Source organism: Mastigoproctus giganteus, chromosome 7, assembly GCF_048544385.1.
Source record: "Mastigoproctus giganteus isolate SK-2022 chromosome 7, ASM4854438v1, whole genome shotgun sequence".
Lineage (NCBI taxonomy): Eukaryota > Metazoa > Arthropoda > Arachnida > Uropygi > Thelyphonidae > Mastigoproctus > Mastigoproctus giganteus.
Genome location: NC_143581.1, coordinates 158,582,277 through 158,599,319, shown reverse-complemented (window position 1 = coordinate 158,599,319; position 17,043 = coordinate 158,582,277). Strand labels below are relative to the sequence as shown.

Here is a 17,043-nt window from a genome sequence, read left to right as displayed (position 1 = left end):
CTAGCGGTTCCTTTATTTATCTGCAGATTCTTAATGCATGAAGAATCACTACTGATAATCAGATCAAGAGTATTACTCCCTCTAGTTGTCTCCCGAACATGCTGCTTTAGAAAACAATCATCCAATAAATCCACAAAAGTCTCGCTAGTGTGTGAGTGACCAACCCAAAAATTCCAGTCAATATGTGGGAAATTAAATGTCCCCATTATAAGGCACTCTGATTTACTGGCCTACTGTATTTCTCTGTGCAGTTGTTTATTATACTCATCAGAGTCATTTGGCCTATAACACACTCCTACTCTCAATTTTGCTTTCCCGGTGCTTATGTCATACCGTACTGTCCAGCCATGTCGACTGGCTGTACTTCCTTGGATTTTTTGGGTTTCTTAAGTAATTCCTATCCTGGGGAGTACACATTGTACTCCCCAAATTGTAGTTCTGCATTCCTTTTATCTGTGTGACTCCAAGCCTCTGATATTCCAACAATATCTGCCTTTGATGTTTTGACCAACACCTTAAATTCATCAAATTTATTTACCAAACTCCTAGCATTGTTGTACATGCATGTATACATGCACCTGTTCTTATGCTTAGTTACCCTAACAAAGCCATGTATTTACTTGTTCCGCAATGACTCCCAGCAGTCCTTGAAATCCTGTGCACCTTGGTTTCTAAGATTGCTGCTCATTACTATAGAAGCAGTTCCAGAATAACTTTCACCTCTGCCAGTGGCTACTGTTAATCTATTAGTCCTTGTATCCCCCCCAAGCTAGCAGTTTTCCGACCCACCTAACACTGCCTCGATAGCATCAGCAAATGTGCTTGCGCATTTATATTTAAGAGTATCCATCCCTGTGGAAGCAGTCTCTCCTGTTAACAAGCACAGACCAGGCTGAGAAAATTCTAGCCCTTGAGCCTTGCCCAATCCTTCCAGGGGTGAATTGTACAACAAGGCTCTCATTATATACTCTCTCCTATTGTGTCTGGGCAGAATTGCAGACACTTTCAAATTCAAACCTAATTCTCGACTTTTTTTCAACAGTTGCTAAGGGTTTGCCTCACTACCTTTGCTGCCTCCTTTGTTATAACTGGATAGATGTCATCCACCCCAGGTGCCTTTCTTATGTTTATCATCAACAATTTCTCCTTCACTTTGCTCTCAGTTATTACAAATCATCTGGCTCCCTGCCTGAGTTTGATAAACATCTGGCATTCACCTCTCTGAATAACTCATGTGTGAATGTAGATGCAAAATACTCTTTTGTTTGCTAGCTACCTGAGCAAAATCATCACAGTCAAACCATAGATATCAAGTGGACTAATCCGATTCATCCCCTTCCTTCTAGACTTTACATAAGTAAAGAATTCTTTGCTGTTTTTCTTTGCATCCTTTGCCAAAGATTTCTCATAATCTGCCTTTGCCTGCCTAACCTCCTTTGTGACTCGGTTACAGACCTGCTTATATGTTTCATCATTTTTTTATTTTCATATTATATTATTATTATTGTTATTATATATCATACTAGTGTTTATTTATCATACTAGTGTTTATATATCATACTAATGATTATATATCATATTAGTGTTTATGGACAAAATCACACTGGCCTCCAATAATCCAAAATCATATCGGCCTCTGGCCCACCAGGGTTTCCCCGATAAGTCTTATGGCCAGTCTGCCTCTGGTTCAAACCAAAACATCAGTACATGACAAGTTTTCAAAGTTCTGGGACAAGTAAAAGTTTTGTTTTATGGTGGCATTTTGTTTAATAAACACTGTTGAATTTCTGTTTGAATTATATATAATAAAATATTTTTCCCCCAAACATTTATCTTTTAAAACATGAGTGCTGCTTATTGTCTGGAAAATATGGTTTATATATAATTGACATTCAAGGTCTGTTCGAGAAGTATATGGACTGCTATGATTTAGACGATAAGCATTCTTACCACATGAGTGATTTAATCTCCTTTGAAATGGTATCCTCTGAGGTGATGTATTTTCCCACTCTGAAGCACTGCTGGAAATCTGATTTTGAGTTTCTGAAAGTTTGGCTGTCGTGTGATACTTTGATATTGGTATTTTGTCATTAAACAGGGGAAGGAGGAATTCGGTTATAAAGTATATCTACTTCAAGAAGAAAGTATACAAAATTTATATGAAAAAAGGATTAAAGACGAAATAAGTAAAACATCGGAGAGAGAACAAATAGAAGAAGAATGGAAAAATATGCAAAATATAATTCAAAAAATAGCAAAAGAGACACTAGGACAATTCAGGAAAAACTATAAGAAGAGGGGGGGTAAAGATATGGAATGAAGAAATAGCTAAAGCAGTACAAGATAAACAAGATAAATATCTTAAATATATACAAAACAGGACAAGGGAGAATGAAGAAATATATAAACAAGAACGTAATAAAACTAAAGATATAATAAGGAAGGCTAAAGCAGAGTCATGGGATAGATTTATAAGCACAATAGAACACGATGTTCATGGAAAACAAAATTTGGCATATAAAATGATGAAACACTTGAATAGCACAGAGAAGAATGAGAATAAATATAATAAAGGAAGAACAATGGAAAAAACATTATGAAGAATTGTTGGAAGACCCACATATCCAATAGAAGAGATACAGTTAGACCCAGTTAGTTCCATTGATCCAATAACGAAGGAAGAATTGGAAAAGGCATTGAAAGCTACAAAAAATAGGAAAGCAGTAGGAATGGATGGTATAAATGCAGAACTGATCAAGTATGGAGGAAGTTTTTTAAAAGACAGGATGCTAAATTTATTTAATAAATGTTGGGAACATATAAAATACCAGAGAATGGAAGATAGCAAAAATTATTTCAATATTTAAAAAAGTAAATAGAAATGATACAAAGAATTATAGAGGGATTAGCATACTAAATACAGTATATAAAATGTATAGCAAAATAATAAATAATAGAATTAAAATTATCTCTGATGAAATTAATAGCAAGAACAGGCAGGATTCAGAAAGGAAGATCATGTACAGATAATATATTTATATTAAAACAAATAATAGAAAAACGAAAAGAGTTTAATTTAGAAACGCATTTAGCATTTATAGATTATGAAAAAGGCATTTGATCGAGTAAACAGATGAAAACTATGGGATGTATTGAGTAATAAGGATACCAAAAACATCTTACAAAAATAGTAATAGATACAGGTAATAAATTAACAGAAGAAAGTATAATAAATCAAGGAGTGAGACAGGGATGTAGCTTGTCACCAACGTTGTTTAACATATATATATCGAGGATATGATATGTAATGGAAAGAAGAAATTAAATACAGTATGTATATATCTAAATACAAAGAATAGGATTAATACACTGTTATTTGTAGATGATCAAGTAATTATTCAAGATAGTGAAGATAATTTACAAAGAGCAGTATTTAAATTAAACCAATAACAGAAGAATATAAAGTTAAAATATCAACGATGAAAACTAGAACAATGGATTTTAAGGGGAAAAATATGGTGAGAACAAAAATAGTTATAGACAATAAAATATTAGAACAAGTAAAAACATTTTAAATATCTAGGATATGATACAACATATGATGTTGAAGAAGATATGAACCAGAAATTGGCAAAATTCAGAATATATGTGGAACAATAAAAAGCACTCTGGCTAAGAAAACAAGGAAAGAAACACAATTGAAAATTTTACAAAGTATGGCAATACCAACACTTCTTTATGGTTCCGAAACATGGATACCGAAACAAAGAGACATTAATAGAATACAAGCTGCAGAAATGAAAATTTTAAGATATGTTAAAAGGACGTACAAAATTAGATAAAATACCAAGCGTAAATATTACAAAGGAATTAAGATTTACTGAATTAATGAAAAAATTATAGAATATAGACAAAGATGGAAAGAACATGAAGAAAGAATGGAAGTAACAGATTCCCTAAATTAGCTTACACATATAGAGCAAAAGGAAAAAGAGACAGAGGAAGACAAAAAAAAGATGGGCAGACCTCTTCGAGATCGGAACAGACGGATCCGCCTAATCCATGAAGAAAGATAAGATAAGATAAGATATTGTCAAATTGATGTCCTTTTCAGGGCCAAAGTTTAGGAAACAAATAAGTCATTTGATGCCATATCTGTTAAATTGGGGGTTGCTGGACTACAGAAATTCTGTGTTTGGCCAACAAACTCTGTATAGGTACTGACAAATGCAACAATGCAATATTATGGTGAAGCAGTCAGCTTTTTATAGAATGGCATCACAAAATAATCTTGGAACTTGTTTTGCTGTGCACTTCTATGCTTTTTTAGTTAGGGGAAGGCAAGTTCCCATATTTTATTATAAGAACATCAAATGTTCACTTACAGTTTTTCTAACATTAAAGCAAAATAGAATACACATACATTCAGTGCACTCAAATATTTTGAAATAAGACAAAAATATGTAGACGTCTTTTATCTACTGACAGTGGATTATTGTTATTAGTTGATGCTAAAGATGACTATAGATTCAATAGCTGTCTTCAGTGCTGATTATTTCTTTCTCAGTTATTTAACTTCATTTAACTCTTAACATACCAAGTTCATGTTTGTCATTTTTCTAGATGCATTAGTCAGTTTTGCAGCTATGTATAAACTTCTGGCATTTCACATTTCTATATTTATCAAATTAGTGGAGAATCCAAATATCCTTAGTGACCTCTGGTCCATGGTGGACTCACTTGGACTGAGGGCAAATGTTCTCCATGCATTCCCGATGTACCAGGAATAGCAATGTGTTAATTTCCATTTCTTTATATGTTGCAATACTATTGCTATTGAAATTGCTTTGATCATGCTTGTTGCCATTCATAAAAAAAGCTATGCCAGTGTCATATATCTTCTGCCTTTAAACAGTTTTGATGAAACTACTTCCCTCCAGAGTAGTTGCCCAGGATGGAGAGATTGCTATTACTACTTTGAGCAATAGGCAAGAGCTGAGCACCATGTTAGCCAGTCTCTGTTAATATTGGTGGACCTTTCTATCCTCCTGAATATCCCATATTCCTTTGAGTTATTATATCCATGCTGATGTTTTTTTACTTTCTTTTCATTCAAAAAATAAAAAAATCATTGTAGATGTATGCTTTTCATTAGATATATCCGAATGTTTATTTGAATTCATTTTAGAATTCCAATGATTAGAGATGTTGGCATTTATATGAGGAGGATAGGAAGGGAGGGTGGGAAAGAGTGAGGAAAGAAAGTGATGACGGAATGAAATGAATGAATGAAATATCCATTTATTTCTACTGTCTCTGATAATACCCTGATATATCATGGTGACTAAGAGGGAGAATTATATTTTATACAATACATTAAGGCAACAAGTTATGTGAAATATGAAGCCAGGTATGTTTTTTTTTTTTTTTTTTTTTTTTTTGCATTCCTATAAACTTTCATAATATTAAATTCTTCTAGACCATAAAGACTAAAGTTTGTAATATTACAAATATTCTTTAATCACCTGTGATTAGAAAATGTTGTCTCATCCGAAACTTTTTTAATCTGTCGGGTTAACTTCTTGGAATACCATTTAATACTGTGCATTATTGTACGTATACTGTTTAATACTTGGTATACTGTTTAATGCTGTGCATTATTTTTGTGGTATACTGTGCATTATTGTTGTGGTATACTGTGCATTATTGTTGTGGTATACTGTGCATTATCGTTGTTTGTTTGTTGTTTAATACTGTGCATTATTGTTGTGGTATACTGTTTAATACTGTGCATTATTGTTGTGGTATACTGTTATTTAGCAGGTGGGCAGGAGCAGCAGTGCATAGCACACGCTTCTTGATTAGACCGGGGTTCTAACCCATGACCACCAAATATGGAGAATGCGGAAAGGTCAGGGATGACCACACTGCATATCCCCGGAGCAATATGGCCTTAGTTGCTAATGCTCCTAAAAACCAAATAACAAACAAACAAACAGCAATATGGCCTTAGTTGCTAATGCTCCTAAAAACCAAATAACAACAACAACAACTGTTATTTAGATTATACTAATTGGTGCTAAAAACTAAAGCGCAGTATTAAATATCATCGCTTAATCTTTTTGGATTAGATTTGGTGTACTTTTTAATACTGTGCATTATTGTGTTGTACTGTTCTGTTATTTAGAGTCCCATTTCATTTGTTGAGTCTTCAAGTTTATCAAGTTTGAAAATCATCAATGTATGGTATTTTCTTGATTATAAGATTTTTTTATAAACTTAATATTTTTGTGCAAGTTTGCTTTTTATGTTTTTGTATTTAGTTAGGCAATATTTGGATAGAAGATCCCACAGGTGTAAGAGTTGCTCAGTGGACAAAAATTGGATTTACAGAAGGTAATGTTTATTGTTCTAAAGGTGACTGTATTTGAAATAGTATTGTGTTATAATTTTATTATCATAATTACATCATGATATCAAATTTTCTTTAAAAATTAACACAAGTATGTAAATTTTTAAATGTTTTATTTAGTACTGTTTCATTTTATTCAATAAATTTTTTTTCAAATTATGAAACAAGGATGTTACCTAATTTTTGATACAGTCTGTGTATTAGGGTGGTCATAAAATAATCTCTGGGATTTTGAGACCTTATTTCTCTCAAGTACTTGTTGGAAAGAGTTGAAGTTGTGTAATATTTCTATTCTTAAGATCGCTAGTGCTAGATTTGCATAATTTCGTGGTTTGAATTTGTGAACAGTGCAGAATAACTATCATTAGTAGAAATAAACAAACTGATACCAAAAATGATAATAAATAGATCATCAGAGAACTTTATTACTGGTACCAACTTTACAACATTCTTTTCATATCATCATCAGCTATTTTCAATCCACTGCAGGATGAAAGCCTCTCCAGCAACTTTCCAATGCCATCCATTTACTACCCACAGACTCATGAATTTCATTTGTCCATCTTCGTTGTTGTCTTACAGGTTTTCTCTTAGCTCCTCTTGGGTACCATTCTGTTATTTTCTTAGTCCATCTGTCATCATGTCTTCGAGCTATGTCCTACCCAAGACCATTTTAGTTCTTTAGTTTTGATAAGAATGTCCTTTACTTGAGTTAGCTGCCTAATCCATGTGTTTCTCTTCTTATCTAACAGTCTGATTCCCAATATAATTTGTTCCATTCTTTGCTGTGTAGTTCTCAGCTTCTCTTCCATTCTTCTGGTGAGTGCCCAAGTTTCACTTCCATAAGTCATGGTGGGGAGTATACATTAGTTCATTATTTTACGTTTCAGACAAATTGGTGTATTGCTCCTCAGTATGTGACTATATTTCCTGAATGCTATTCATCCAAAATTTATTCTTCTCTTGACTTCCATCCATATATCTTTTCATATGACCAGGGCTAATGTCTACAACACATTGCACATGGCATCTCACTGTTTTGCCTTGGATGTTTGCTGCTACTTTAATTAAAGCTTCATTCAGTTCCATTACTGTTGTGAGATCCCCTGCATAAATTCTAGATCAGAGGTTAACAACCTTTAAAGTGAGTTGGAATGTGCTACATTCACTTTGGTGTAGGTAATGGATTCATGATAGTTTTATGCCTCTGATATCAGTGATGAATTTTTGAATTACTGTCATGTATTAGGAAATGACCTGATGTTATTTTTCAAACATGAGTTCATATGGGTTGAGTAGTGAGTTTTGTAAATGTTAAAAAATGTTAAAGGTTGTTTGAGTTTTAGGAAAATCAGTGACTTAGGCTATATTTACCATACAGTTACTGTCTGATAATTGCGTGTTATGTTTGTGTGTTCACAGGCTGATTTGCATGTTGTGTGGGCTGAAACACCTGGAATAATTCACAGGAGAATTCTACTTCTTCTGCTTGAGATTGGCTAAAAAACCTGGAATAACTCATGGAGAACCCTACTTTTTCTGCTTCAGATGGCCAGGAAATGACTTTAGAAATTCCTCCATTCATAGATCTCTTCAAATGAGTGACAAATAACAAAACAAAACTACTATGTTGTCATGGAGGTCTACCTTTAGGATGTTTTATTTTCTAATTAAATTGAAGCATGGGCATGCCTGTGTGCCTTTGTCAACCTTTGTGGCAATACCCTATTAGGATGATTCAGTAAAATTGCCTTGTGTCGATCAGGTGGTCTTTGGTGCCACCTTTGGGCATCAGTGCTGTAGGTTGCTGATCCCTGATCTAGAATTAGTTATCCCCATAACCAGGAACCCATTGGTGTTAAATCTGGTGTATGTGTGAGGATTACATGTATGAAAACTGATAGAAAATTACTCTTTGTTTTTAGGTATAGATATATGCATATGTTTATATTGGAAGAAGAAAAACTTTACTAAAGCAAAAACATCACGGTATGAAATTTTTTGTTTGAATCTCTTTGTGCTATTGAGTGTCTTCTCCTGCTCCCAGGAGAAGTGCTCAATGCGATTAGTGTTGCTCTGGAAACAGACTAGTTCATTACACTAGTAGGCAATTTTTTAAGATGTGTTAGTTTCCCATGGACATCTGTTCAGAAGTTTTTTTTTCTTTACTCTTGCTTTATTTGACATCAGAATTGTTTCTTCCTCTCTTTTGTAAGGGTTGTTTATCTAAAATTTACCAGTTGTGACAGATGTTCATGGGAAGCTAACACATCTTCAAAATATAACTACCTACTAGATCATATGTAATATGAATAGTTTCTTTTATATATAAGTTTCCTATAATTACTGCGCCATGTTACTACCATGTAGTATTACTTTTACTACATGCAATTTGGAATAAATGTGATCAACTTGAATTCCTTAATCTACATGTTTGAAACACTAAGTTTCCTTCTGAAAGTTAAAATATGACAATTAAATGAAATTAGTAGATCAGGCCTCATAAAAATTAAAGCAGATTCTTTTAGCTACTGTGTTTGAATTTATATACTTTGAATTTTCATAATAACAATACTTGAAGAAATACGTGAGGAAGCAGTGAACATATTAAACCTTTAAAATTCATTTTATCCACATTAAAATACAATAAAAACATAATACATTTTACCTATGCATCATGAAGTTCCTATGTTTTTCATTCATCTGTATCTCTCTCATGGTATTATTATCATCAGGCAATTCACGTTTTTGATTATTGCACTAGCAATGAGTAAGTGGTGAAAAGAAGAATGTGAAAATAAGAACTCAGGAATTGTGGTTAGAGAATATGATAGCCAATGCTGAAATTACCATTAGCATTAGTAGTGGTATATCAAGCTCTCAGTTGCCCACAACAACGCCAGAGCTTGCACTTGGGCATCGCGTGACACAGAGACAACCCCTAAGGCAGAATGCGCTGGTCCCGAAGGAACTAGTAGTTGTTGGTGACTCTATTGTCAGGGAAACGGGGAACATGCTTTGTAAAAAAGATAGGTGGAACAGGACCAGGGTATGTCTGCCAGGGGCAAAGGTTGATGACGTTGTAGAGCGAATATCATCTTTTAAGGGCACAAAAGTGATATAGTTGTACACGTTGGCACTAATAATATTAAGAGTAGGAGACCGGCAGAATTACTTAACAAGTACAGGTCACTGTTGAACAAAAGCCGAGAATTAGGGTTGAATTTGAAAATGTCTGCAATTCTGCCCAGACACGATAGGAGGGAGTATATGATGAGAGCCTTGTCGATCAATTCGGCCCTGGAAAGATTGTGCAAGGCTCAAGGGGTAGAATTTTTTTCAGCCTGGACTGTACTTGTTAACAGGAGAGATTGCTTCTACAGGGATGGGATACACTTAAATAGAAAGGGTGCAAGAATATTTGCTGATGCTATCGAGGCAGTGTTAGGTGGGTCGGAAAACTGCTAGCTTGGGGGGAGACAAAGACCAATAGATTGACAGTAGCCACTGGCAGAGGTGAAAGAGATTCTTGCACTGCTTCTATTAGAATGAGCAGAAGCCTGAAAAACAAGATGCATGGTATTTCAGAGACTGCTGGGAGCCATTGCGGTACAAGTAAACACATGGGTTGTGTTAGGGTAGCTAAGAATAGAAACAGGTGCAGGTATACTTGCGTGTACACCAATGCTAGGAGTTTAGTAAATAAATTCGATGAATTTGAGGTATTGCTCAAAACATCGAAGGCAGATATTGTTGGGATATCAGAGACGTGGTGTCACACAGATATAAGGGATGCAGAACTGCAATTTGGGGAGTACAACGTCTACAGAAAGGATAGACAGGATAGGAAGGGGGGAGGGGTTATGCTATTAGTTAAGAAACACATAAAAACCAAGGAAGTGAAGCCAGTCGACATCGCTGGACAGTGCAGTGTGGAGTCAGTTTGGTGTGACATAAACATTGGGAGATCAAAATTGAGAGTAGGAGTGTGCTATAGGCCTAATGACTCTGATGAGTATAATAAGGAACTGTACAGGGAAATAGAGTGGGCCAGTAAATCAGAGTGTCTTATAATGGGAGATTTTAATTTCCCAGATATTGACTGGAATTTGGGGGCTGGTTACTCACACACTAGCAGGGCTTTTGTGGATTTATTGGATGATTGTTTTCTACATCAGCATGTTCGGGAGGCAACTAGAGGGAGTAATACTCTTGATTTGATTATCAGCAGTGATTCTTCATGCATTAAGAATCTGCAGATAAATGAACCACTAGGTGGCAGTGATCACAGTGTGCTGAAGTGGGATTTACTCAAAGAGATAACTACCATTAGGGGTAAAGGGAAGGGTTATTGCTTCCGTAAAGGCGACTACGATGGACTGAGACAGTATTTAAATTCTATACAGTGGGAACAACTGATGATGTTACCAACAGCAAATTCAAAATGGGAAGCATTCAAAGAACTTATCTTGGAAGCTACTAGGCTTTACATACCAACTAAGAAATATTGTTCAAGGTTTAGGCCAAAATGGATGTCAGATGAACTAATGAGGCATATGGCAGAGAAGAAAAATGCATGGGATACATACAAATTAACACACGACACAGAAGCCTATGATAGATACAAATTGATATGCAACCAAGTTACAAAGGAGGTTAGGCAGGCGAAGGCAGATTACGAGAAATCCTTGGCAAGGGATGCAAAGAGTTCTTTACTTATGCAAACTCTAGAAGGAAGGGGATGAATCAGATTGGTCCACTTGATATTGATGGGTCAAGTGTTGATGATCCTGCTCAGGTAGCTAACAAACTAAATGAATATTTTGCATCGACATTCACACATGAGGAGTTATTCAGCGAGGGGAATGCCAGAGGTGTATTCAACTCTAGCAATAAGCTACAGAATCTTGAAATAACTGGGAGTAAAGTGGAGGAGAAATTGTTGAAGATAAACACAAGAAAGGCATCCGGGGTGGATGGGATCTATCCAGTTATATTAAAGGAGGCAGCAAAGGAAGTAAGCAAACCCTTAGCCATAATTATGAGAGCTTCCTTGGACTCAGGGGAGGTACCCATAGACTGGAAATGTGCAAATGTGACCCCAATTCACAAAGGAGGATCAAAGGCTGACACAAGTAATTATAGACCTGTGAGCTTAACTTCTGTTCCAGGAAAATTAATGGAGGCACTGGTTAAAGAAGAACTGCAGGATCATTTAGACAAGACTTCAGTTACAGCTCAGACACAGCATGGTTTTTTTAAGGGGAAGTCTTGCCTGACCAACTTGATTGGATACTATGATGCAGTCACAAAAGAACTGGATGCAGGGAATAAGTTTGATATTATATACTTGGATCTTAGAAAGGCTTTTGATACTGTTGCACATGGAAGACTGCTACACAAATTGGAGCAGTGTGACATTGGAGGCAAATTGCTGCTATGGATAAAGGGGTGGTTGAGGGGGAGAAGACAGAGAGTGGTAATCAATGGACACTGCTCATCATGGACTGATGTTATTAGTGGAGTCCCTCAGGGCTCAGTGTTGGGTCCATTATTGTTTTCTGTATTCATAAATGATATTGATGATGGTATATCAAGCTTAATGTCGAAGTTTGCGGACGATACAAAGGTAGGCAGGGTTGTCAAGGACACTACTGACACTATGCTGCTGCAACAGGATCTGGAAAGGTTGAGCAGATGGGCTGAGAGGTGGCAAATGAAGTTTAACATTGACAAATGTAAAGTACTACACATGGGAAACAGCAACCCCAGAGCAACGTATCAACTCTGTGGTACTACACTGACAGTGGTAGAGAATGAAAGGGACTTGGGGGTGGTTGTGCAGGCAGATATGAAGTTCTCTGAGCAGTGCAGATGGGCTGCAAGAGTAGCTCATGGAGTATTGTCAATGATATACAGGAATTTTTCCAGCAGGGATAAGGAGGTGATTATTCCATTGTATAAGGCAATGGTCAGGCCACACCTAGAGTACTGTATACAGGTCTGGAGGCCTCATTTCAAGAAGGATGTAGAGCTGCTGGAACGAGTACAGAGAAGGGCAACAAGATTAGTGAATGGAACAAAGGGGTGCTCTTACGAAGAAAGGCTTAAGTTTTGCAAATTACAGTGTCTGGAGACTAGGCACCAGCGAGGTGATCTGATAGAGGTGTATAAAGCCTTGAATGGTTTAAGCATGCTCAATGCTGATGGGATTCTTCCTCTAGCTCAGAAAAATCACCTGAGAGGGCATAAATTCAAATTGAGGAAAGACAGATGTAGGATAGACGTGCGGAAATTTGCCTTTAGCCAGCGGGTGGTTGGTTGGTGGAACAGACTTCCATCCCTTGTGGTGGAGGTTGAGAGCCTAAATAAGTTTAAGGCTCAGCTGGACAGGTATTTTGAATGAACAGAGGGGTGAAGTGGAAGTGGGTTTTTTTTTTTTTTTTTTTTGGCTGATGCTGCATAAGCTTGCTTTCTTGCATCAAATGCCTCTACTAATGCTAATGCTAATGCTAATATGATGCAAGAAAGTAAGCTTATACAGCATCAGCCGAAAAAAAAAAAAAAAAAAACCCCACACTTCTTATTTCACCTATCCATTTCTATCCAAAAGATTGTCTAGTTCTTCCTTGAATATCAACTTCCACAACGACAGATGGAAGTTTGTTTCAGTAATCAACCACATACTGGCTAAAAGGCAAATTTCTGCATATCTATTCTACAACTATCTTTTGTCAGTTTGAATTTATGCCCCCTCAGATGTGTAATCTGAGCAAGAGGAAGAATGCCATCAGCATTGAGCTTGCTCAAACCATTCAAGGCCTTATATACCTCAAACAGATCATCTCGCTGGTGCCTAGTCTCAAGACAATGCAATTTGCAGAACTTAAGCCTTTCTTGGTAAGATCAACTCTTTGTCCCCATCACCAATCTCATAGTCCTTCTCTGTACCTTTTCCAGTAGCTTTACATCCTTCCTAAAATGAGGCCTCCAGACCTGTATGCAGTACTCAAGTTGTGGCCCCGACCATTGCCTTATACAAAGGGATAACACCTCGTTATCCCTGCCAGCAAATTTGTTGTATATCATTGAAAAAAAAACATATGAGGTGTTCTAGCAGTCTGTCTGCACTACTCAGAGAACTTCATATCTGACTGCACAATTACCCCTGGGTCTCTTTCATTCTCCATTAGCCTGAGTGTAGTACCATACAGTTGGTACATAACTCTGGGATTATTGCTACCCATATGCGAGTACTTTGCATTTGTCAATATTAAACTTCAGTTGCCACTTCTCAGCCCAGCTGCCAAACTTTTCTAGATCCTGTTGCAGTAGCATGCTGTCATTAACCACCCTGCCAACCTTTGTATCATTTGCAAAATTGGACATTAAGCCTCACATATCTTCATCAATATCATTGATAAATATCGAAAACAACAATGGAGCTAACTCTGAAGGATTCCACTAATAACATTAGTCCATGAACAGCAGTATCCATTGATCACCACTCTCTGCCTTGTCTCACTGAATCATCCCCCTTTATCCATAGCAGCAACTTTCCCTTAATGCTAGGCTGCTCCAATCTGTACAGCAGTCTTTTATGTGCAACAGTATCAAAAGCTCCCCCAAAATCCAGGTATATCAGATTGGTCGACTTGATGTCAATGGTTCAACTATTGATGATCCTGCTCAGGGAGCTAACAAACTAAATGAATATTTTGCATCTACATTCACACATGAGGAGTTATTCAGAGAGAGGAATGTCAGAAGTGTATTAAACTCTGGCAATAAACTAGATAATCTTGTAATAATTGAGAGTAAAGTGGAGGAGAAATTGTTGAAGATAAACATAAGAAAAGCACCTGGGGTGGACGGAATTTATCCAGTTATATTAAAGGAGGCAGCAAAGGAAGCAAGCAAACCCTTAGCCATAATTATGAGAGCTTCCTTGGACTCAGGGGAGGTATCCATGGACTGGAGATGTGCAAATGTGACCCCAGTCAACAAAGGAGGATCAAAACACAGGTAATTATAGACCTATTAGTTTAGCTTCTGTTCCAGGTAAATTAGTGGAGGCACTGGTTAAACAAGCATTGCAGGATCATCTAGACAAGACTTCAATTATAGTTCGGACACAGCATGGGTTTGTTAAGGGAAAGTCTTGTATGACCAATTTTATTGGATACTATGATGTAGTCACAAAGGAACTGGATGCAAAGAATAATTTTGATATCATATATTTGGATCTTGATACTGTTGCAGACGGAAGACCGTTGCACAGATTGGAGCAGTGTGGCATTGGAGGCAAATTGCTGCTTTGGATAAAGGGATGGTTGAGTGGGAGAAGACAGATAGTGGTAATCAATGGACACTGCTCTTCGTAGACTAATGTTATTAATGCAGTCCCCCAGGGTTCAGTGTTGGGTCCATTGTTGTTTTCTGTATTCATTAATGATATTGATGATGGTATATCAGGCTTAATGTTCCAAGTTTGCAGACGATATGAAGGTTGGCAGGGTTGTTAAGGACACTACTGACGCTATGCTGCTGCAACAGGATCTGGAAAGGTTGAACAGATGGGCTGAGAGGTGGCAAATGAAGTTTAACATTGACAAATGTAAAGTACTACATATGGGAAGCAGTAACCCCAGAGTAATGTATCAACTGTGTGTAACTACACTAGCAGGGGTAGAGAGTGAAAAGGACCTGGGGGGTAATCGTGCAGGCAGATATGAAGTTTTCTGAGCAGTGCAGATGGTCTGCAAGAGTAGCTCGTGGTGTTTTGTCAATGATATACAGGAATTTTTCTAGAAGGGATAAGGAGGTGATTATCCCCTTGTATAAGGCAATGGTCAGGCCACACCTTGAGTACTGTATACAGACTGAGGCATCATTTTAAGAAGGATGTTGAGCTGTTGGAACTAATACAGAGAAGGGCAACAAGATTAGTGAAGGGAACAAAGGGTTGCTCTTATGAAGGAAGGCTTACATTTTACAAATTACAGAGTCTGGAGACTAGGCACCTGTAAGGTGATCTGATTGAGGTGTATAAAGCCTTGAATGGTTTCAGCATGCTCAGTGTTGATGGGCTTCCTCTTGCTGAGATAAATCGCCTGAGAGGGCATAAATTCAGATTGAGGAAAGACAGTTGTAGGATAGATCTGTGGAAGTTTGCATTTAGCTAGCAGGTGGTTGATTGCTGGAACAAACTTCCATCTGTCATTGTAGAAGTTGATAGCTTAAACAGATTCAAGGCAGAACTAGACAAACATTTGAAGCGATTGGTGGGTGAAATGAGAAGGGTGGGTGTGTTTTTTTTTTTTTCCTGATGCTATATAAGCTTGCTTTCTTGCATCATGTGCTCTTGCTAATGCTAATATCATATAAAAATTATTTTTTGCATCCAGTTCTTTTGTGACCACATCATAGTATCCAATCAAATTTGTTCCAGTTAACAAATTAATGCTGTGTCTGAAGTATAACTGCTGTCTTGTCTAGATGATTCTGCAGTGATTCTTTAATCAGTGCCTTCATTGTTTTTCCTGGAACAGAAGTTAGACTAACAGGTTTGTAATTACTTGTGACACCTTTTGCTGCTCGCCCTTTGTGAACTGCAGACGCTATTACACATCTACAGTCCATGGGGATTTCCTATGAATCCAAGGATGCTCTCCACACCCAGGAGCCTTTCTTATGTTTACCTTCAACAACTTCTCTTCCACTTTCCTCTCAGTTATTACAAAATCATTTTGCTCCCTGTTAGAGTTTGATAAACGTCTGGCTTCCACTTCCCTAGAGAACTCCTCATGTATGAATGTAGATGCAAAATACTCACTCAGTTTGTCAGCTACTTGAGCAGGATCATCAACAGTTGAACTATCGATATCAGTTGGACCAATCTGATTCATGCCCTTCCTTCTAGAGTTAACATAGGCAAGGAAGTCTTTGCTGTTTTTCTTTGCATCCATTGCCAAAGATTTCTTGTAATTTGCCTTCACTTGCCTAAACTCCTTTGTGATTTGATTGCAGACCAGCTTATATCTATCATAGGCTTCTGTCACCTGATAATTTATACGTATCCCATGCATTTTTCTTCTCGGCCATGGGTCTCGGTTTATCTGACATCTATTTAAGCCTAAACCTTGAACAGTATATCTTAGCTGGTATGAAAAGCCTAGTATCTTTCAAGATTATTCCTTGAATGCTTCCCATTTAGAATTTGCTGATGGTGACATCATCAGTTTGTCCCACTGTATAGAATTTAAAAACTGTGTGAGACCACTGTAGTCACCTTTATTAAAGCAAAAATGCTTCTCTTTACCTTTGATGATATTTATGAATCAGTAAATCTCAATTCAATACATGTGGTCACTGTTACCTAGTGGTTCCTGTATCTGCAGATTCTTAATGCATGAATAATCACTGCTGACAATCAGTTCAAGAGTATTACTCCTCTATGTTGTCTGTCTAACATGCTGCTGTAGAAAACAGTCATCCAATAAATTCGCAACAGTCTTGCTAGTGTGTAAGTGATCAAACAACAAGTTCTAGTCAATATATCTGGAAAGTTGAAATCTCCCATTATAAGACATTCTGATATTTACTGGTCCTCTATTTCTCTGTACAGTTGT

At 36.8% G+C, this 17,043-nt stretch overlaps 1 protein-coding gene across 1 annotated transcript in view; it reads left to right on the top strand.

The window, feature by feature from the left end:
- Positions 1-17,043, top strand: part of LOC150083280 (murinoglobulin-1-like) — an 892,685-nt gene that overhangs the window by 96,247 nt on the left and 779,395 nt on the right. The window contains exon 5 of the mRNA XM_090378459.1: positions 6,324-6,396. Within this exon, the coding sequence (XP_090234585.1) occupies positions 6,324-6,396 (73 nt within the window). The remainder of the gene's footprint in view (positions 1-6,323; positions 6,397-17,043) is intronic.